Source organism: Nothoprocta perdicaria, unplaced genomic scaffold (genome assembly GCF_003342845.1).
Source record: "Nothoprocta perdicaria isolate Ctin4 unplaced genomic scaffold, notPer1 scaffold_264, whole genome shotgun sequence".
Classification (NCBI taxonomy): Eukaryota; Metazoa; Chordata; class Aves; order Tinamiformes; family Tinamidae; genus Nothoprocta; species Nothoprocta perdicaria.
The window spans coordinates 668,378-691,457 of NW_020455493.1; the positions used below are offsets into that span (position 1 = coordinate 668,378).

Here is a 23,080-nt window from a genome sequence, read left to right on the forward strand (position 1 = left end):
AACTCATCCTTCTATAAATTCAGTCATGCCAGCCTTTGTGAAATCCCTTGCTGCTGTTCAATCGTCTTATTCAAGCAGGGATGTCCCTTGGCATCACATCATGAAATGATAGAGAAGAGAGAGTGTGTTTGCTCCTGTCATTGAGAGCCTGCTCTGATGCTCTTTCCTGCTATTAATGAATTGTATTACAAATTAAATCTTGTGTTAAAATACAATTTCTATTAGATCTTGAGTTTAGGGCTAATTTTGTCATTGCAGAAAATTAATCAGACTTTGTTTTGTGGTACCCACCTTCCCCAAATGAAATACTTCTTGTTTTGTCTCATGCCAGATAAATTGTGTGGGACAAAATTGCTTTTGTAACCTAAAGAATTGAGGAATATTAAATTCTGCTTGTTGTTTATCGTGCTCTTTTAAAAGCCCCAGTGAAATTATCTTAATTGCAAACTTTTGCTTTAGACTCATGGTCTGTCTGTGCATTGGTTTCATTACTTGCTGTAGTTCTCCAGTAAACTCCTGGGTGGATTTACAAGAGTGTATTCACTTAAAATACTCTGCCAGATTATTCCAAGTTGCATGGCATTCTAGAAACACTGTTTTTATTAGCTAAGTATAAAATTACAGACTCACCTAATAAACACCTGTAAATTGTAGAATACAATATTGCTTTGCTCATGCAGCAGTAATTGTGAATAGGCAGTACTTATGTACTGTCAGCAGTAATTGAGAATAGTCACAGTACTTATGAATAGGCAAAATAGTCTATTTATTTACTAAAGCCATCATTTTCATCTTATATCTTTGTTTTAGGACATGATTTACAAATTGCCAGCTTTCCAGAGGGGAGTCTCCTGTGAATGGATTTCTTTTAAAACGTTTCCCCATTGTAGAACAGAAGCCCTGACAAAACTTTTAACACGAGAAAAGCCCCTTATCTTGTGCTCATCTACAAAACCCCACCTTTAATCTCAGTGTGTGTTGTTGTCAGTTCTCAAGCTTCTTACAGTGTATTAGAGAGTGTCTTACTGGTGTCTTCTGTAAAGAGAATGTACTTCTTGCAACAGCAGTAGGGGATCTGGATAATATTTCAGAGGGTGATGTGGGAATCTGTCTGGCATATGTGATGCAGTCATACCCATATCCTGGAAGAGCTTGCATGCTGTCGCTGACTTCCCTCTGTCTCCTTTTCCCTTGGCTCATTGTGCAAGGCAAATGTTGTCTTTGTGGAATGGTGAACTTTTTTTTTTTTTTTTCTTTTTTTCTGTGTGTGTGTGTATGTCGTTCTTTCCCATCTGAGTGATGCTTTTGAAGTAGTAATGTAATTCCCCCTATCGATATGTAGGACTTGACATTGCTTCTGAAAGCAGCTCTGACAAATGCTATAGATGGTATCGTCACTGGGCAGGGAGACTTGGATAGTTCTCCGTGTGCATCTTTGTCCTAGTGAGATTGATAAACTTTAGCCAAACCTGGAGGAAATAGTGTTGGGCTAATAAACATGTTGCTCACCAAACAAACATGACTCAGGACTCAGGGTCATATACCTTAAAAGCTTTGAAGCAGCCTATCGTAAGGCAACCTGCATCCTTTGTAGTCACACTTTTGTGTGTCACTGTCGGTAATGTTCAGGCAAATATTGCTATCCTTGTTTGTCTTTTTGGTTTTTTTTTTTTTTTTCTCATTTTTCTTACTAGGGAGAGAATTCTGATCCAGAAGCATGTAATTACTTTCTTTCGATCATGTTTGCTTTCTTATTGAAGACTGGCATTACACAGTGTTCCTCCAGCCCGCAAGTATCAGTTCTCCTTTCAGCAGTGTGTTAATATCTGAGTGTTTGATAGTTCCCTTCTAAAATATTATACAATCCTGGAGTGCCCGTGGCAGCTTTTTCCCATGCTACCTGGAGACATTAGACCCCTTGTTCCTCTGGATTTCAAGGTTGCTGCCTCCTTTGAATCCATTCATGATGTATTTATCATGGCCCTGGAAAGCCATGGACAGTCAAGCCAATGCGAAGTGCTCTTCCTCTTTCCCAATGATCTATTATTTGTTACTGTTTAGCAGGATTTACTGCTTTATCTTGTATTTCTCAAGTTTGTTCTTCTTGCTGTTGTTCTTTGCATTGTTCCTTCCTGTCTCACCCTCTAATCTGCACTTCCACAACAATTTTGAAAGTTCTTGTTTTGCATGCTGTCTCTGCAGGGCTTAATTTATTGTTTTGTGTGTATTCAGCATGTTTTGTTATCTCGGTCCATTTCTATCTTGAGAGGAAAGTGGTGGGGTTTTTTTTGCTGATTTTTCATTTAGATCTGTCTTAAATGTTATTCCAAATTTCCTGCATGTTTTACTTTGACCTTCCAGAATTGCTGGCAAGACCCTTGAGGATGCAAGCTCCTGCACTCTGCCAACTCGCCTTCCTTAAAGTTCAGGAACCTACTTTTTCATCTTCCTTTTGACCTTATAGGATGTCTCTGAGGTTCCTATTTCTGGAGGATTTCTTCTGCTGTGCTATTTCATATCATGACCTTCTAATTGGCATTGATAAAGTTCAAGGTTGCTTTTTCACATATTTGTCTTACAAAAGGAGTGAGTTGAGATGAAACAACAAAAAACAGGGCTCGCAGGGCTTCAATACAAGAACTAGCAAACCCCCTTTTTAAGGAAATAAGGCCTGTGAATAAGATCTTTTTGCCCAGTCAAATGCAAATTTGATAGCAGAGTTATAAAGTCTGAGAGATGATGTTTGTGCTCCTGTCGTACAGTTCCTGTTGGAAATTTGTTTCTTGAATCTTCTTCCTGTCTTTGCCGGCTTTCCCGCAACATACTCTGTTCTGACATGAATGGTGGTGGCTGGAGCTGTTTGATGTTCGGTGCCAACAGTTCGATGTTGAGTCTGGGATATGAGTTTAATGAACATTTTTTGTCAGGCTGTTTTCTTTATTCGTTCACTGGATATTCTAGTAAAAAACCTTTAATGTTAAGTCTGTTGTACACCGAGCCTGCTGCTTCCTTAGATTTACTCTCACTTGTCTCAGCAAGACAGGAAAAAAAATCATGCAACACTGAGCGCCAGGAATCTATTTTCATGAATAGCATCCTGTAATGATACCGACTATCCCCTTTCAGTCTTTCATTATGGAGAACATACATGTCTTGTTTTGCTTTGTTTCTGAAAATCTTTGATGGCTTTTCTTTTCCTGAGAAGCCTTTGGCATCTTGTGCTGGACCACTCCATTTTGCCACACTTCGCAATCCACAGCCCACATGGGCAATTTCGAGATGCTCCCAAACAGCTGGGCTGCAGTTACTGCAATTCCTCAGTCAGATGAAAGTTTAAAAATACTGGTTCAAAAGATTCTGGAAAATTTTTATATTTCACATTATTAAATTATTCACAGTTGCCCGCATAGCTTGGCTTCCTTAGTCTGAAGCACTGGTTGTGTTAGCAGGGACTAGTATTGCTTAAGTAGCGTTGGCTACAAAATGCAGATGTATGTCTGCAGGGATGAGTTGCCAAGATGTGAATTAAAAGGAAATGGGAAGCTGGATTCCAAAGCGATTATTTTATAAGCTTTAGTGATGTCATTAGTATTCATGAAAGTTTAACTTTATTGGGGATATAGACATCTTCTGAGCATATTTTGTAATAATTTTACAGAAGATGCTTAGAAGTGTTTTATGACTAAGTACTTAAATCTTTTTTTTTTTTTTTTTAATGCTTTTTACTGGCCATCTTGAACTGTCTTCAGAAATTCGAAAGAGCACTGATGAGGAGTTTGTTCAGCCATTTATTTATACATGTCTGCAACATGCAGAACTTAGTGTGCTTATTATGCCATGAGTAATTACCTAACCTAGTAGTGATCCTGATCAGAGAATTGAACAGAGACATTTAAATTCAATTTGGATCAAACATACAAACACTTATATCTCTGTTAGATCAGTATATTCATTTTTGCTGTTTTGTGGTGTAAAGCAGTTTCCTCAAAGTAATTTGAATATGACTGGGTTTTATGTTTTCCCATTCTGTGTTTTTATGACTTTTTCTCTTTTTGTGCTGAGGATTTTTTTAGAGGCCTTTCTGGAAATGGTTGCTTGACTTTTTTTTTTAAACTTTTCTTTTTCCTCTTTTCTCTCTAGATAAAGTCCTCAAGTAGTCCAGCATGAAACTAGATTCCTTTTGTCCAGAAAATGTGTATTATCAGTACGGACTAATTTCATGTGATCCCTGTGTATGTCTTTGGGGCCTTAGTTTAATTAAAGAAGCCTTAGAAGAAGGTATGAATGGCAGACGGTTACATCTGACACTTGTGCACACTGGTAGACTAGATAAGCAGGAACAGATATGAAAGCTGCCTTCTAAAGTATGAGTTTTTGATTGCGTATTCTGATATGTATTTTTTTTCTCTTTCAGGTATTCACTTATAAACAGAACACAATCACACACCAGAAAGTAACGCCTATGCATCAAACCAGTGCAGAGAGCGTGGAAGACATGGCCGCACTAGTAGATCTCCATGAAGGCTCCATCATGCACAACCTCTTCCAGCGATACCAACAAGATAAGATCTATGTAAGTTTCTTCTAAAATTAAGAAAACTACCCAGAGGGAAGTTTTTTGACTATGTAACTACTCTGTGTGTTTTGCTGTTCTGTGGTGTCTCCCTTCTTAACAGTCTCCAAAATTCTTCACATATTTGCATAGTGCTGAAGTGTGCCTCATCTAGTAACTTCTCTCCAACAAAAATGGCTAAAGTAGCCCAGGGCAGACAAGGCAACCCCTTGGAAATATTTTGTAACTGGAATAATATACACCTTTTCAGTCACAGAAATGTGTAAAGGTTCCTCTCAGCTCTGTAGGAAAAGTTTTTGTAATTAGATTTATCTGTTTTAAAAAGTTTTCATTGCTCATGAACTGACTAGATTCTCATCTTTTCTGAATGTAAGAATAGATTCAAGTCTTTTCTGAATCTAGGACTACACTGAATGTAAGAAGAGTATAGGGAGCATGAGTGGTTGTGAAATTTCACTTTGCAGTTGATCAGTGGTTTAATAAAAATAAATTAATTCCATAATTAAAAAACAAATTTTGTTCAAATGATCTTTCAAGATCCTTAGTTTAGCCATCTATATACAACATCCTGGGCTTAACCTGTTTTATTTGGCTTCTTAATTTTTAAACATAAGCACATCTTAAAATAAAATTCTCCTTCTTTAGATTTTTAATGATAAAGAAGCAAATTAGGACACAAATTAAAATTGGGAAACAAAGAAATTTAAGAGGGCTCATGGTGAGAATATGAAGTGTTGCGCCTATATTTAATTGTCATTACAAAAGTCTTTTTTTTTCTCAGAATAAACCATTTTGCCTTTCGGAAAAATGAGCAAGCAAAAATTGATTGCCAATATTATACCATACACATGTGCAGGAAAAAAAAATATATTGGTAGCAGTTTGTTTTTCTGCTAGGGTTATAAGAATATAATACTCAATGTGAGTCAAAATAAAGCATTCTGTTTCCTGAGCAATTACATATACTCAGAGGTGGGACACGAATGTCCTACATCCCTTTCGTCTTTTAAGACCTGCGCGTGTGGAGGGGCAGTGTTTTAGAAGAGCCAGAGCATAGCTTTGTTCTGAAGAGACACGTGGAGTTGCTCTCCCGGCGTGTTGAGGCAGGCTCTGGGTTCGCTGGTGCTCGGGGCCGTGTGGGGTTTACATTACTTGACAAACAGGTTTGGGTGCTGTTAGCAGTGACAGATCCCGTGCTGCTGATATTCTTGTCCCTGCCATTTCATTAATTTTACTACTTTCTCTTTGGGGTAGAGCTCTCCTGAAAAAGCAGAGTGACTGAGGGAGAAAAGAAAGGCGCGTTTTGAAGTTCATGTGAGAGAGTCTCTCTCGTCCTGCATATGTAGCCAGGACCTGATGTAAGAAGCATCATCTTTATTCTTGCCCCATTATTTTCGCTACCCCACTCCTGATGTGCCAGGGGAAATGTTTGAGCAGAACAGGGCTCCAGGAACAGAGAAACAGGAGGAAAAAAAAACAAAACAAAATAAATCAAGCAAACAACAACAAGAAAAAAAAGCAGATTAAATAACTTGAATAGTTTTGTGAAATGTTTCTAGGTGTAGGGATATGTGTTTTAGGAGGAGGTATGGTAGGAAGAGTCTGCAAATGAACTATGCTTCTCAAATCAGAATGAAATAACTATATTGATCAGTTCAATAATTTAATGTTTGATGTTATGAAAATAATATTATAAATATTATATTATTATATATGATAATAAAATATAATAAATAATATAATGCATAAAATATAATAATATTATCAAAATAGTAATAATAAGAAGACTAAGAGGAGAAAAAATGGCCTTACCCTACCAAATCCATTCCCGCAGCTAAAGGAATGAGGATTCTGGACACTCTACTTTGGGACCCAACTTGCTTGAATAAAACCAGAGAGACCATTGGAGTTGGGGCGAGGAGCATCAAAATTTTCCAGAATATACCCCCCTGCCTTTTCCCTTCCTTCCAAAAATGCCCTCTCCCATGGCCAGTAATTGCTGTGCCAGGCTAGTGTACGTATTGTGTGCTGTGTCCGTCTCAGCATTTTGAAGGTATCTCTGCCTTGTACCTCGTAGGTAACCCAGGAAGGTAGGTGCCTCTCAACACTCCAGGCTGGCCGGATAATGACCCTCCTGAAAGACTTTTCTCCCTCCCTTAATGTAAATCACTGTGTAATTGCCATGTCTTGGCTTTTAGCTTATATATGCTTGTCATTGTGCCCATATTTTCCTCTCGTCCGTTGTTCACCTCCTGAGAGACAGAAAATGTACTATGTATATATTCATAAAATATGAGTATATGAGATGCAGCTGTTCTGGCTTTTTAGTGGTAGGCTGGCACTTTTAAGATATGTATTTGAAGTACTACAAATGTATTAGTGTGGTTCTTGAATTGTTTCCTCGATGGCAATGAAACTGGGAAGCACCTTTGTGCCCTTAATGAGGAACGAATGCCCTTAATTAGGATGTGGATTTTACCCTAAAAAAAAAAAAAAAAAAAAGATAAGTAAACTAAATTATAGTCTAAAGCATATACTGTTTTAAAAAATACAGAGAATCCATTAAAAGTCTAAATAGTTGGCTTCCAAGGAAGAAAATATTTATATAACTCTTTCCCTGTCTACTTGTGTGTTTGTCTGTATTTGAGGAGCTGCTATTCCAGCAATGGGCATTTAAGTAAATATCTTTAGATTTTGGAGTTCAGTTTACTTTTCATAGCAACGTTTTGGCCTTTCAGCTCATATAATCATATCCATATTCCTAAACTCTTCACTATTTTCCCATTAATTTTATAAACACATTTGCTATAGCTGATAGAGCTTTTTATGCACGTCAACATTATCTCCAGCTGTGCTGGCCAGTGTAGAATTGTCTGTATTTCTTGTCATTTCGTTGTGAGGATTTTGATTTTGTACCCAGACTATATTCATAGTGAGGTTAATGCTTGGCTCTGTGCACATAAATTGAGGCTACTAAGAGGAAGATGAAACAAAATGTGTTCAGATCTATGTGCAACCACCTTGCATCAGCATCATATCCCTCAGCATCTACTTGAGATACTAATTTTTCTGAATTTCTGTAAAAAGAGGAGTACTTCTCAGTCAGGGAGAAGCATGGGCCATAACGTACATTTTTATGTCTTTTAAAAGTCTCCTGACTGACATTTTTTCAGGCTTGTTGATTAAGGCTACTTACTTTATCTAAAAACTTGTTTCTGAACTGCAACTGCTTCTGTTGTCCAGGAAAGGAGCAGGGATTAGATGTTGCTGAGGTTTTCATTGCTACTCCTTCCCTCCTCCCCTAGCCCCTATCTTTCTTAATCAGGAACAACTTGGTATGGGAAGTCCAGCTTTTGGACAAGTGCATGCAAGCTTTACCTCCTGCAATTGAGCACTTAGAGTAGCTTGCATACTTGGTATGTAGCAAAATATACACTGATAAACACCAATACTAAATGTGGAAACCATATGAAGGTGCCCACATTTGATAATGGAGCTTTTTTAGGGGGCAAGCAAGGGATTTCTTCATGTCTCTGAAGCAAAGCCAGCACTCAGCACGTGATGGTAGCAGAGGCAGCAGCAGGAGATAGAAGTGCCATGGTGGTTGTCTTGCTGCTCTTCAAAGGAGAACTGTTCCCTAGGCTGTTGAGTCTGGTTTACTTCTAGTTAAGTACACACCATGCAGGAGACTTGGGAGAAGACACCAACAACCACATTATTTGGATGGTACTGCAGACCACATAAGTGGTGGTGTTGGAGCCAGCCCTGCGAAGAGCTGCCTGCCTTGTGTCCCGCTGGCCAGTGGTTCATTACTGATCCCCACAGCTGTATTTAGCAGGAGCACATGGTGGGCTTCTGCTGCAGTGAGGGCAGAGTTAAAAATAACTTCAATATGTGTTTGCTTGGCATTGCACACCTCAGGATGGAAGTTTCCAGCATCAGAAAAATCCTCGTTTGACTGTGTTTCATCACTTGGCAAGTTCCTAAACATGTTTAACTTTTCCCCTGCCTTTTGAATAGAGCCCTGAAGTACTAGATTGACATGTTTCCCTTTGAGGTAGCCATTATTTGGCATATGTACTTGTGTTTTGGTCAGAAACATGTCCCTGAGCCTCAAAAGACGCACGGCATGTGACGTATGACCGCTTGCCCCAAGGGAAGCAAAGCATGGGCTCCATGGGCTGAAGTTCTTATCCAGGGCTGCAGAGCTGCCTTGAGACTGCGAAGCACTTGAGCGCAATGGCAAGCAAGGCTGCGAGTGAACATAACCTGTTTTGCTCACTTTCAAATGAGAGCTGTAGCCTGCCTGCAGATGATTATAGCCATCTGTTGGGCTTGGGCATGGGTGCATGAAACCCGTGGTTGCACCAGCCACGTAGGCGCACAGCGCTGTGCCAGCCGCATCCACATCAGAGGATGATGGTGGTAATTAGGAGCTCAGCTTTCTGGCCTTCCTTCCTTTCTCTCTTCAGCTGAAGTGCCAAGTACGGGACGGCTTGTCTGTGAAAGGAAAAGCCTTCAAAATTTTAAAAACAGTGCAAAATGGAAGAAGTTGTATCTTTCCTGACACCATTGTCTATAAGTGTCCTTATCCACTTGATTCATTACACTTAACACTCAGCTATCTGTCCTTTTAAAGGTCTATTCAGTTATTCATACATTGATTTTAAATCTGTTTATGTTGGTTTTTTCTTAACAGCATGTTCTGTGCTAGTTTGTTAAGTCATCTAATTACTGCATGTTTTTCTCCCTCTAAGTCATGAAGGTTCCCTGAGGGAACTAGTTGATGTTTCTGCTGCAGTCTAAATCAATAGCATAATGAACTGTCGGGGATTTTTCAAATTCTGTTTGCAGACAGAGACTTTTTAGTATCTAGGTCAGTTGCTGTCTGTGACTTTGCCTAGGTTTTTGCTCTCTTTTTTTTCTGAGTAAAATAGCACTCATTTCAGACCTTGCACAGTTTCCTCTGTGCCACATCCTTACAGTGGTCAGCCAGAAGTGGCAATTGGAATGTGTTGTACTGGGAAAATAGCAAGGCACACCAGAGCAGTGGTTAATTAAATAAAAACAGTATGTATTAACACAGGTGTAATTACTGCACTTTGGAAGTACTGCTGTTTGGAGGTATCCTACCATGGATACAAGTTGTAAGCAGATACAGAGAGACAAAGAAAAATCGATAGGAGGCAATATCCAAAACATGAAGACTTATGTATCCAAAAATTGTTCTGATTTTTTTTCTTAAATAGAAAACCATGGATGCATTCACTGTGGAAATTAAGCTGTAAGAGAATGTGTATCAAGCATCTATGCTCCTTGCTGTACAGCTGAGCAACTTTACTTTTTGTTCTACTATATTGCATGGTAAAAAGAATTATGGGCTATTGACTAAAAACTACAATGACGATTTAAACTGTCTGGTAGTCTGCATTTTTATCTCTTTTTCATTAATGCTGGAAAACAGGAAGAGTGAGTTTCTAAAAATATTAGGCCATATCATTTCTTTACTTTCACATGAATTGTCTTTAATCAGCACTATAAATATATATATAAACTATATAAACTATACATCGCTTTTTCTCTAGTCTGGTTGGCATCTGGTTGTAAGTGGTTCCTCCCTGCGGGTTTCCAGTAATCAAAAGCAATCTCTAGTGACCAGATTGAAGGGTCCACTGTATAGCCACTGCTGAAATAGCTCTTTAATTGCTACAGTAAATAAAAGTAAAAAGTATACTGATGAATCTCAGTGTTTCTCATGCCGTTGTTTGGGCATTTTCTCTATTACTGCTGAGATGGGATAATTCTGTCTACCCATTCTCTGCTCTGCACAGACAAGAGAGAGGGCCCTGGTTAAGAGTGCATGAAAGATGCCTATGCACAGCTCCTTACCTCCGTAATTAGCATGATATGCTTACACACATCAGATAGTGTTTTCAAAGTGTAGTTCAAAGTGAACTGCTGTCTCCAAGCATTAATTACCGCTTCCATTTCATGTCTGTTACTGGAGAGCAGCAGACAAAGATCTATATGAGCACAGCAGGCTTCTAATTGGAGTTCTAGTGGAATTTATTTTTGGTGATCGCTCTTCCTATAGGATAGCCAGCTATATAGATCAACATTTACCAAGGGGCTCATCATTATTTTGTTTTTATTTGTTTTTCTCTTTTACGCACAGGAGAGGAAGAAGATAGCTATAATGATAAGAACTAGAGTAAACAAATGCTTTTGGCAGATTAACCAAATGTGCTTCTCTCTGAATTTGTGCTTACTGCAGAACTTGTGGGGTGGCTAATTCAACAGGAAAAAAAATAATAAAGACGAATATTTACCTCAACTGTTTTCTTATGCTGAATATTTAGCTTTTTAAGATGCATGTTTTTTGTTTTTAGCAATTGTTTTGGTTTGAGGTGTTGTGATCAACCTGATATTAAAAAAGGAACTGCTCAAAAAAGTCTGTGTAATGCTCACTAACACATATGTGATGACTACATGAGCAATTTGCTGTTAGGCAGACTTATACTGTGGAGGTGAGACACACAAATGTGTAACATGTTTGCTTTCTAGGAAATATTTTTCTGATTTCAGTTGGCAAAAAACTTCCCTGTCTGCTCAGCGTCAGCATTTTCTCAATGTTTGGCCAGTTGGTAGAAGAATAACTACTACATGGCTCAATCCCATCAGACTTCCATGCGTTCGGAATAAGACCATAGCCTTCATTAATGCAGTAATGAGAACTGCAAAGCAGAAATCTCTGTTCTTCGTTGGGGAGGGTGTATATTGCTAAGGCCTTCTCAGCTTTGAAATGTTCCTCTTGTATTGATATCCTCTCATCTCCATCGAATGTCGCTGGGAATACCATAGGAGATGAGAACAGAAATTTTTCAGTGACTCCTTTAACTGTGCTTTAACTTTAGCTGTGCTGCTGCATTTTTACTTTATTTTTTTTTATCTCACTTGTCTGTAAGCACAGGTTAATTTCTGTAAGGTCTAGTGCTTGCAAGCAGTTTGTGAATTTACAAGGGCGAGGAGGGATTCGGGCAGTGAAACTTTGCCGCTTGTCCATCACCAGCACATGTTTTGCTAACATGAGTTGGGCTTTGACTGTAAAGGTCATAAGCTGCATGCAATTTATTGCTTGTGCTAGACTGTCCAACTGCCTTTTTGACATATTCCAACAGTTTAAAACTAGAAAGGCCATAAACAGCCTGTTTAAGTTGAGCATGAAATAAATTATTTTTACAGCTATTGTTTACCTGTGAAAATGGACTCTTGGTTCGTAGACTGTTACTTTCATTTGAAAAGATGTAAACCATTTCTCACAAGTACTTTAAACTGTTTCCTTTTGATGTTTTTAAGACTTTCCTTTTAAAGGCGAGTGGAATCCAAAAATTCCATATAGAAGATTTTTGGCTGCTAATACCGTTGCCATCCTCGTACGGACTTTTGGATCCGTGACAGCAGTTCATGGATCTGAACTGTTCCATGCAGTTCAGTACCGTGCAACAAACTTCGTGGAACAGACACAGAGTTTGAGTCTTCTGGCTCTGACTTCTACTCTGCTAATGACACAATTCCTGCCATGTTCCTAAAAAGCCCTTTCTCTAGGAAAACTCTTAAAACCTTAACATAATATGCAGGTTATGAAAATCTGGAATCAGTATATAAAATAGTTGCAGCCAATGTGAAACAACAGCTCCAAAGCTTTATATTACCTTTTTATATTTCTCCTGTTGTCTAGAAATGCTCTTTGTTGGTTTATTATCCAGCAGTATTTCTGGAAAAACCTTTAATCTATGTTAGATATATATGTGTATAATCTTCTTTCATATATAAATATATATAAAATATATATATTATATATATAATATTATATTCTACATATAGAGAGAGGAAAGGAGAACATTTTTCTCTTCCTTGCTGGGGATCAGTTATACTTTCAGACAGCTTTAAAAGTCTCTTATAAATATGAGTCATCCAATAGCAAAGCAAGGAGAAGAACCAACAACATGTGGCCACAGGCCCTTTGATAAGAGAAGCCATAGGGTCTCTGCTCTGTGTGGGGCCTTTTTGATTTCAGACTGAGGTCTTCTGGTTAGAATTAAGCTGTGTCCCGTCACAGGGGTTGATACAGTCTGTGATGTGCAAACCATGTGATCACAAGAAAGCCCCCAAATAAAAGCAGAACGCTCCGGCACAGATGAATGGGTTGAATTCATGGTAGAAAGCAGATGTAAAATAGAGAACACTCTTGCTTTTTTCTTCTTCAAGTCTGAAAGCACATGGTAACCCATGTGCTTCACCCTTGGGGCATGAAAACCTCTCTCATACCATCACACTCTCTAGTACAGGGTCTTGATCATGACAAATATCAAGTTGTTATCCTAATTGATCAGACTTTTTGTTCAGGAGGTCACTTCTCTGCTCCTCTTTCCCAGCAATGCCATAGGTAGCAAGTGCTAGTACAGGATAGCCTATGCAGTAGCCTATGCAGTAGATCACCGAAGATCACTATCCTGATGTTCAGTAGATTAAATTAATACCTGGTAGAGCTTCTTCTGTATTAGTGAAGAAAAAAATGGCTAAAGATAGCTGGACTGTGAAAGTACTATTTTTTATGAAGAGGTACCAAACATAGCCTTTTTTACTCGGAGGAGCTTGTGGACGGGGTAGGGTTGCCTACGCCCTTAGATTCAAGCATATGGTCACATTGGTTGGATTGAAGGGTTGACACAGAAGACTAAGATGCATCTAATGGGGAATGCTCTTATCAGAGGTTAATGCCATTGTCTAATAGTTGTCTCCAACATCTCAGATCAGCTGTAAATGAATAAACATCTTCCAAAATCTCTCTCTGGCATTGTCAGTGAACACAAGTGTAAAATTATTGACTGGTTTTGAAGATATCAGTTGTTTCTTGGATCTCGTCCATTCTAAGTATACGAAGAGGAGAAGCCCTTGGGAAGACGTCTGGTAGGCCAGCCTGCTCTAGTTTACTTCATGGAGCGCAGCGCAGCAAAGTGGAGTGAAGGTGAGCAAGAAAAAGAGAGGAGGGAGAGGATTTAGCAATTAGATGTAAATGGAGGTAGCTGCCTGTTACCACCTGATTTTCTTTGTGAGAATTTCAGGATTGTCCTCGTTCCCTTGAAAGGGTCCTCTTTGGGTGCCAGCCCTGGTGTTTGCAGTGGTGCTTGGGCACTCACAAATACCTCATCTTGCAACTAATTCTATAACTTCAAGAGTGAAAAAGACAATTTTGGTGTTGTAATGGATGTGCCTTGACAAAGAAGACATTGATAAAGAAAAGCAAAGCAGATGTATATTTTGGGGACTGGTGAAAACCCACCATGAGTCACCACACAGGAGAAATCCATGCATATAAGGATGATTACAGAGCATGATTTTTATATCACAGAAATGGTTTGATTGGTTGAAAACATCTAAACTTGTAGTTTAATACTTCAGCTTGATTATGGCCTTTAAAAAAGGAGCTTGGCGTTAAACATTTTAGCTTGTAATTTAGGGGGAGAACTGGATTCCATCCCACTGAAATTAGCATGGGACTAAGTGAAATACAGGACATACTCACCAAAGGGAGAGTAAATCAAGACTTTAGCATGGAGTAGAGTGTAATTATCATCCTGTTTATGATATAGCCTGCCTCTTCTGCTTCTTCCTTTAAGCAGCATGCCAAAATATGGTCCAGCCATCACCCTACTTCTTATGCTGACGTGTATGTGGCTGTTGACCTAGTTATCTTTGTCATGATTATGATAAATCCTTTTACCTGGAAGAACTTGGAGCCATAAGAGCTCTATCTACAGTGTTAGACAAACTCATCTGTTCACAAGTTTTGTTTCCTGAAACCTTGAAATTTGGCATTGAAAAGATGAAGTCGGAAAGCTGTTTTGTGTTCTTTCATGGATTGTCTCCATCTGCATGTGCTGTGAAAGTTGCAGATATTGTAATTTGGTAGTGCGGCCGTCATAATTTAAAGGTATGATATAAGTGCAACTTCCGTGGAATAGCAGTAGAAATCTTTTCACATATTTTTTTTAAAGGAGTCATAAAGTAGCTTTCTAGTGAACCAGTTGCACTACATTTTCATCTAAGTGGCCACATATCCTGGGACATCCCAGCGGACCATATTTTTGAGTAAATTATCTCGCTGTTACTAATACGATAGTATTTGCTAACAGAGGGAGACAAAATGCATGCCTCACCTTCATTTTTCATGACACAGAATCAGTTCCTTTAGTGATTCCAGCAAACTCTGGAGTTGTGACAAAACAATCCAGATAAATAACTTATGATACTTCTTGATTGTGATGCTAAAGATTGTGATATCTTTAAAGTACTCTGAAAAAGGAGGTGACAGGAAAAATATGTTTCTCACTCCCAATGTATATATCTGTAAGAAGGCATGTAATTTCTGATTTTGATCAGTTCCAACACTCTTAGTACCATCTTAGGCAACACTGGAAAAAAATATGTTGTTTTTCGGTGTCTCCAAAAAGAGACATAATGACAGAAATTGAGGCATGTGATCTTCTCATACCAGTAGTGCAAATAGTTTTAGATTCTGCTGTGATTATAGATCAAATACTTATTTGCGAAGCAGTATGTAATGCCATGTAGGGTGTGAGTTCTGTTGCTTTTTTTAATGTGGAAAACCTGAAGCAGTTTTTGAAGGGGGAGACTTAACTTGTTCATATTTTACTTTCAAAGCCTTTTCTACATATGAAGATATTTAAAACTGGATTTAGTTTAACTATTGCAAACCTTTTCTAATAATTTTAAGACTAACTTGAAAAAGCTGGTTTTAGCCTACAAAGGTTTTAAAACTATTTAAATCTATTTGACAACAGACTCGATTAAACTGATTGCATCTTCCTTGTATAAACAAAGTCCCTGCAATGACAGGCTTGACCCCTCCAGGGTTTTTTTTTTTTTTTTTTTTTTTTTTTGAGTATTGCTGTGGGTCTTGAGAAACTTTGTGAGGTCTTAACTTTGTTAAAGAATTGAATTGGCCTCGATTGTTTGAAGAAGTCTGAGACAATTTCAAGACAGGATATTTAAAGCTACTTCCTATGAGAAGACAACAAGCAAAACCAAAAAGTGCGTTCAGAGAACTGATGAAAAATCTCCTTGTTTATCAAGTACCTCTCTCTCATTTTGGCTCTTGTAATGCCCTTGTTTTGCTGAGTGGCTAGGCAAGAAGATGGGATTTGAACTTCTAATTTTGGAAGTCCTCTTAGAAGCAGCAAGCAATCATATTTCCTCCTTTTTTAAGTTAAAAGAGGGAGCAGGAATGTCTGTGGTTTGCAACTAAAAGTGTCTTAGGAGAATAATTATAAGTATAAAATTTCAGAAAAAATATAAAAGTGAAAAAAGAGCCTGTTCTTTTAATACGGTAGTCAAAGTACAACATTGGGATTCAGGCTGAATTACTTAACTTTCACATATTCTTGCGTTCAACTAACTTTATTAGCAGTTATCTGCTAATGAGTTATTGCTGGTTTAGTCTGTAACAAAATAACTCAAAAATTTGTGTGGTACTCACTAAATTTTTGGGTTGGTTATATAAATAGGGAGAGAGAGAAGTGAACTGTCCTATCCTGTTCATTGCCACTGACTTAAGAAGACGATGGGATTTGTGGTAGAAGCCTTATACAATGTTCCTGTGAAATGCCTCTCAAAAGTTTTCAACAAGAGGTCTTGAGAAATCCTATCTGCTTGCTAGTCCTCTGCCAGAGCTATGAATGTTTTTCCTATTCAGAACCGCTTTTGAGGTTTTTCATTAAAATGAGTAATTCTTGACTCTGCGAATGAGATTAGAAACTGCAAAGAACAAAGAGAAAACAGAATTCACTCTATTTTAAGCAAAGTGGAAATGGCACGTGAAAATACTGTTTCTCAATAGTTTCACCTAAACTGCTGCCTTGTGTTAGCATCATAAAGTCTGTTAGACTCTTAGTCTGTTAAAGACTGTTAACTGCTTTAATCTACTATATAAATGGTGCCTAATGCAGCACTCCTGCAAATAACATGCATTCACTAAACACTCCTGCATTTGGTGTGCATTTGTACGTTGGTTTAACTTGCTGTTCACGTGCTTGTACTTGCCATGCTGGAAGGTCTGTCATCAAAGGAAGCACTTGAATGGTGAGGATATTTAGAGTCCCCTAGGGGACAGAAAGCAGAGCCCTGCCCAGGGACATAACAGATTGGTCAGCAGTGGAAATGGCACAGGTCTGTGTATGGATTCAGATTATATTGTGTATCATGTATCTGATTTAGTAGCTTAGGTAGGGTATACAGAATATACTCTCAAAAACCTGGGGTTGATGTAAGAAATACTTCTCAGAAGCTACTATCAAATCTCATTGCTGTAGAGAATCTTGGGCTACGTTTAGGAACGTTTGGGGAGGATTTGTCCTTCAATGGGACATTTTAAAATAGTTTTTAATAACTACAGAGTAAAAATATATGAAAAACTATGCTGTTTAACTTAATGCCTTGCTGGATTACCTTGCATTAAGATGAAATGTTCATTTGGGCCAGCTAACCCCAAGTTACTTCTTGCAGGGAAATTAGTGGTCTGTTGGGTATCTGGTCCTGCATGCTGCTGGGTTGGATTACCACACTTGTTGAATTACCACACTTGTTGGATTAACCTAATCCTGCCAGCTAGTTATACCTGTGAAGACTGTTTAGCCATCATATTTTGGGATTAAAAAAAAAAAAAAAACATTTTTGTGGACTTGAGTCTCTTCTACCTTGTGTTATTATAATTAGATGGGATTTTGTATACATATTGAACTTGTTTTGCAGAGAGATACCATATACTCAGATTAGCAGAAGAGTAGCACCATATAATGTTACCTGCTTGATTAGAAATTACAGTTCTCTTGCTCTTTGCTGAAAGAAAGAGAGAGAAGAAATTTTTGAAATAGTGACATGTCCTGAGAGGTACTCTATGGGATGATATAAAAATACATTTAAGCAGTATTGTATTGTTTCTGCTGGTCACCAACTTTCTGCTTTTATCAGAGTATTTTTTTCTGTTCATGATTCCTTACATTCATTATGAAGAATGAAGGAAGCTGACCTGCTTTAAAAAAAAGTAAACTTTACTTATGCCTAGAAGTGATTGACGTTTTGTGGGATCTTTATTATCACCTTTAAGTTTAAGCCAGGTGAAAGATTGCTTTGAGCTCTGGTGCAAAAGCAGGCCGCTGTTGCTTCTGGTGGTATGTACCGTTTGAAATAGGAGAAGCAAGAAAATTTGTATTGCAGTCGTTGGCAGTGCAGTTTTGCCAATGCTTTATCACGGGAAGATCAAAGAAGGTGGGTTGTGATGATCTTCTGTTATGTATCTGATCATGTGAAAGCTGTAAAGGGGATCGTTACAGTGATAAAATTAAAGGTTACCTGTGTTTTGGGGGGACTTTTTATCTGCTTGTTTGGAATGATATCACATCCCAAGTTACTGTTTTCACCGAGCCACTCGGTCTTTTGGAAAGGGGAAGGAACTAGAGGTACAACAGTCTGTTTTATTGATCAGGACTACGCTGTATTCATACAATATAAACAAAATTGCCAAAATTTGCCCGTCCAATCTGTGCTGAAATACATGTGAAACTGAGGAAGTTTGTGCTTAGAGCCTTCCTCGTTAACTTTCTGAGGAAATTAAACTGCTGTCTCAGTGCTGTAATTGGCCTGTGATACAATCCTGCATTCAAATGCTGTCTTTCCTCAGGGTAAAACCTTAGGAAGTGTTGTGCAGCGTGGAGATTTTTATAAAACACATTAATGGAGAGTTCACAGTGCCGTAAAATACACATTAGGTATGGTGAAGAGAAACGCTCCCCTTGCATTTAATGAAATTGTTGTAATATCAAGGACGTTGTTGCAGGGCCTTTGGCAGAAGTGTGGAGCTGGTACCGTGTTGGGCCACGCTGAAGATGAGCAGATGGGTAGGGGGCAATTTAACAGCAGGATAACGGCGAGAAGGCAGAGCTAATTCATAAGTGTAGTTACATATTAATTACTACTTAATGTGATTGTGCTTGAAAAATATATTCAAGTGGGTAGAAGCTTACTGTGAAGGGAGGAAAAGACTGAGAAAATGAAGGGCAGTGTGAATAGGCTGTTGCAAATGATCACATTACCGCAGCTTAATGGGTTCAGGCAGGGGGAATGGGCTTAAACAACTACCTGGGTGGTTTTAGCTGATGTGCTCTGTAATTGCATGTGCTAGCAATGAATACCTCATCACATTGCCCTTGTACATCAAAGCAGTAGTAAATGAAATAGCAGGCGCTCAGTTTTTTGGGGTCACCTGCATGTTCACATTCTTTTCTTGGGGCACTTGGCCATACAGTGGTGTTGTGTGGTGAGGGGCTGTGCATGATTGGGGCAAGCATGAAAACGTGATGGAGGTGGAGACGACTTTCCACCCTTCTGTTGCTTTTATCAAAGAGGAAAAGCAGGGAAAAATGTTAGCACCTACGTGCAGACCCCCCCCAAGGACTGCTAAGCTTTCACAAACATGTATTTATTGTCCTTCTGTTGACTTTTACTCTCTTCCACCACATGTGTGCTGACCCTGGGGGAACTGTGTGCTCGCAGACATACATCGGTTCCATCGTGGCCTCCGTGAACCCGTACAAGACCATCCCGGGGCTGTACGACTGCACGGCCGTGGAGCAATACAGCAAGCACCACATGGGAGAGATCGCGCCCCACATCTTCGCCGTGGCCAACGAGTGCTACCGCTGCCTTTGGAAGCGCCACGACAACCAGTGCATCCTCATCAGGTAAAGGGCTGCTGCTTAAACTAGCCCTGTGGGTGAGCTCTGAAATAAGTAGTTGGGCCAAATGAAGAGGAAAGCTCTAAATCAAAGAATGTTCCTAAATCGTCAAAGTTTCTAAATCATTAGTTGAAGAGACTTTTGAGTTTTGCTGTGTGTCATTCTGTTGACCTCTGACAAGACATTCAGTTTGCTTATTCATCTTATAATTAATGGGAAAAAAATACTTTGGTTGCACATTTCTGTTGCTTACCCATCTGATTTTCCCCGTTGGTTCATATTTTCCCTGTTGATTCATGCATATATTGGTTCACATACAGCTCTGTAGTTTGTTGCTGCTAGACCCTGAACCCTTCATCTAGAGAAGAAAAAAGACCGAACAAAACTCCCAGCCCAGCCTTGAGAAAGGCTGTAAATAATAATAGCAAAAGAGAAAGCCCTCCACGTTCCAACTGCTTAAATCTGCCTGATTAATTCTCCTTGCTTAATCTAATTGTGCTGTAATTTAATGGTGATTTAATAGCTTGCCTTTTGCTCCGCTGTGGAGCTGATATTCAGGATCCTGCTGCTGCCACATGGGCATGGGGCGTAGTTGGCATTTCAATAGCTTTTGGGCAGCATGTGCAGCCAGAGGGAGCTCCTCTTCCCCACCCCTTCACCCCTCTCTTACATCTGCAGTATTTTGGGTGTGTGAAACATGATGGAAGTGAGAGCTCTTGGGGCACAAGGTGGTGTGATTGGGGCCCTTTCCTGGTCTCCAGGGGAGTCCTTGCAACAGCTGGGGCACCTGAGCAGCAGGCAGGGATGTGGCCAAGTGACAGCCATGGGGGTTCCTACCTGTGCTTGTAATTACAGACCAGTTTGCAAGGTTTCCTGGAAAAGATGGTAATTCGGCACATCAAAATCATCTGCTTGGGTTTCAACAGCAACAACAAAAAGCTGTTCTGGAAAATGTGGGTCAGCTAGAGCACGGCTATATTCACCTTCTCTCATAGGTCTTACTTAGATGGCAGTCCCACTCTGTCCTCTTCTCTAGGCAGCTTCTGTCTAATAATGGCACTGAGATAGGGAGGCTCCATAGATTTTTAAACTATTTTAGTTATTCAACTTGCTTTTTTTTTCTTTTTTTTTTCCTTTATGTATGTGTGTGTGTGTGTGTGTGTATATATATATATATACATACACACAGGCCATTTACATTTACAGACATTTTAAAGCTAAGTCCTGGTGGCAGTCCATGACAAAATGAAATGTGCAGATATCTTGTGTCATCTGAAAAAAAAAGTTTAGAATCATGATTTCATGCCATGATGTCAGGTAAATATTTGTGAACAGCCCATGTACCCCCAATTTTCAGGACTGAAATACTTTCTGGTGCCTACCATGGCTATTAATATTAATCCCATAATGTGCTGGCCTAAATATCTACCTTTCACTCCCGTTCTCCACAAGCCACGGAGAGAGCAGCAGGTTATGTCCTAAAAAGGAAATAAAAGTCTGGAATGGTCTAGAGGACTCTGTCAGTCTCAGCTCTGCAAACTGTGACTTGGTACAGGCGAGCCATAGCAAGGAAAAACTTCATGGTAACAGTCTGTTTTAAGATAGCTAACCACAGTCTTGAACTAAAACAGTGATTTTGAATAAGTTCACTGTTTCCAGCAAGAGCATCATTACTACCTTAGAAGAAGCACCTTCTGTTTCTATAGGCTGTGAAGCAAATTACAATTTACAGGAACAAATACTAAATAAAAGTTCCTTTTGCAAAACAAGATAATCCACTGTAGCTTGTGAAGGACTCAGGGTGCAGTTGTTTTAAGTTAGTAGATGATTTCGGTGGCTATCTGAAGTTTAGGAAGGTCTTCATGATGACATAATTCAGTGTGGGGCATCAGATTGGAGACACGTTTCCCCATCTGTCTCAGCATCCTGGCTGTGCTGGCAGATTTTATTGCATTAGAACTATGTTTTCCAGCAACTCACTGTCAGGTTTTCTTGATTACTCCTGATGTTGGAAAAAAATGGTCTAGCAGAGTTCTGGCTGATGTCTGAATTCAGACCAATAGTTTAGTATTGTATGTGAGAAAGGAGAAAAAATAAAATTTTTGTTCTATCATGAAAATGTAATGAACAATTACATTCAGTTAAAATTCAGTTGTCAGAGTAGGTTTCAAATTCTGATATGCAGCTTTCACCTGTTCCCACTATGGGGATGTAAAATCTCAGCAATTGAAACTGCCTTATGAAATATTTACTGTTGTTCTGTTTTTAATGCTCCTCTGGACTTGAAGTGCCCCCTGCTGGTGGACAGAATTTGTTCAGCTTTGTTTAGGAGACGCTTTTTTAAGGATGTGGTATTTGGATTCAAAAACCTGGGGAAAAACTTCTGGATTATTTTGAAATGTTTTGATTTTTTTTTCTGAGTGGAATAAGATGAGAATCAAAACCTGTCACTAGCAGTGACATAGATGGTAAAATTAAGCCCAGATTGTTGTTTTTTTTCCCTCTGGCATACACACTCAGAGTGAAGGTGAAAAAGAAGGGAATATAGAAGGGATAACACTCCATGAAGTCCTCTGAAGATGCCTGGTTATGAGCCTGTGTTACACAGTGTTATTCATAGTAGTGCTGCAGGAGAATGACTTGGCAGTCTATAATGTATGTCATCAGAGGGGCGCCGTGGAGAAGCTGTGCAAAAAGCCCATCACAGTCAAAGCTGGTGTTAGCACAGACATATTGCAAAGCTATTAGCATCTTTTGATTTTTCTGCTGCCCTGCTCCTGTTCGTGGAGAGTCAAATGAATGGCTCGAGCTAAGTAACTGCTGGTCCGGACCCCTTGGCAGGAGCAGGAAGGGAGTCAAGGAATTGCCAAGCAGTCCAGAGAGGTGACTTCAGTTCACGGTTAGCACACATGTTTAGATTATGGTTTTGTGTATTTGGGTTGTGTTTTCATTGCTTTTTTTTTCCCCTTAAGGCAGTTCAAGAGGTGTAGAGCAATAGAAGGAGCAGTAACAGCCATGCTTAGTTCTGTTCTTCTCAGGTTAACATTGCGAGTAGGAAATCACAGTCAGAAACCATTTTGTTCTCTCAGTTATTTATCTGTCATCTGGTGGCCTGATGATTTTTTTTTATTGTTGTTCAGCTTGAAAATCAACATAAAACACACTACTCTTTGGATAAGACCCAGACTTTTGATGGAAGACCTACTTACGAGAGTGACATACCAAAATCCTCTTGTGCATTTGAAAAAACCTATGTTTGCTGAGGAGGCCTATTTTGACCACGCATGTCTGTCTTTGGGGTATAAAAGCCAGAAGGAAGAACTCAGAAGTGATGAGAGTTGTGTTGCTCCAGCCTTATTTGCATCAGGTCCCTCAGAATGAGAAGTTTCTGTTGCTAATGTCTTTTTACATTGCAGCCGTCTGGAGTTCAGACAGTTGTGCCTTTAGTGAGATGCCCTGTGTACAGCAAGTCATGGAGACAGATGAAAGATCTCCTAAATGAGGGCCTCGTGGGTTCTTGTCATCCTTAATATATTCAAAATACTGAGTGTACCAATGTGGAATAAACTGGACATTAAAACTCATGGGGAGAGGAGCTGCTGGAAAAGTTGAGTATGTACTAAAAAATTCCCCTTCCTTCACTTGCCAACATGCTATAGGGATCGGCTCTCTATGAATTCTGAAAGATTGATCCT

General features: G+C 39.2%; 1 protein-coding gene across 1 annotated transcript in view; it reads left to right on the top strand.

Moving 5' to 3' along the window:
- MYO10 (myosin X) overlaps window positions 1–23,080 on the top strand; it is a 146,620-nt gene that overhangs the window by 56,492 nt on the left and 67,048 nt on the right. Inside the window, exons 3-4 of the mRNA XM_026040748.1 lie at window positions 4,415–4,573; window positions 19,204–19,391. Of these exons, the coding sequence (XP_025896533.1) occupies window positions 4,415–4,573; window positions 19,204–19,391 (347 nt within the window). The remainder of the gene's footprint in view (window positions 1–4,414; window positions 4,574–19,203; window positions 19,392–23,080) is intronic.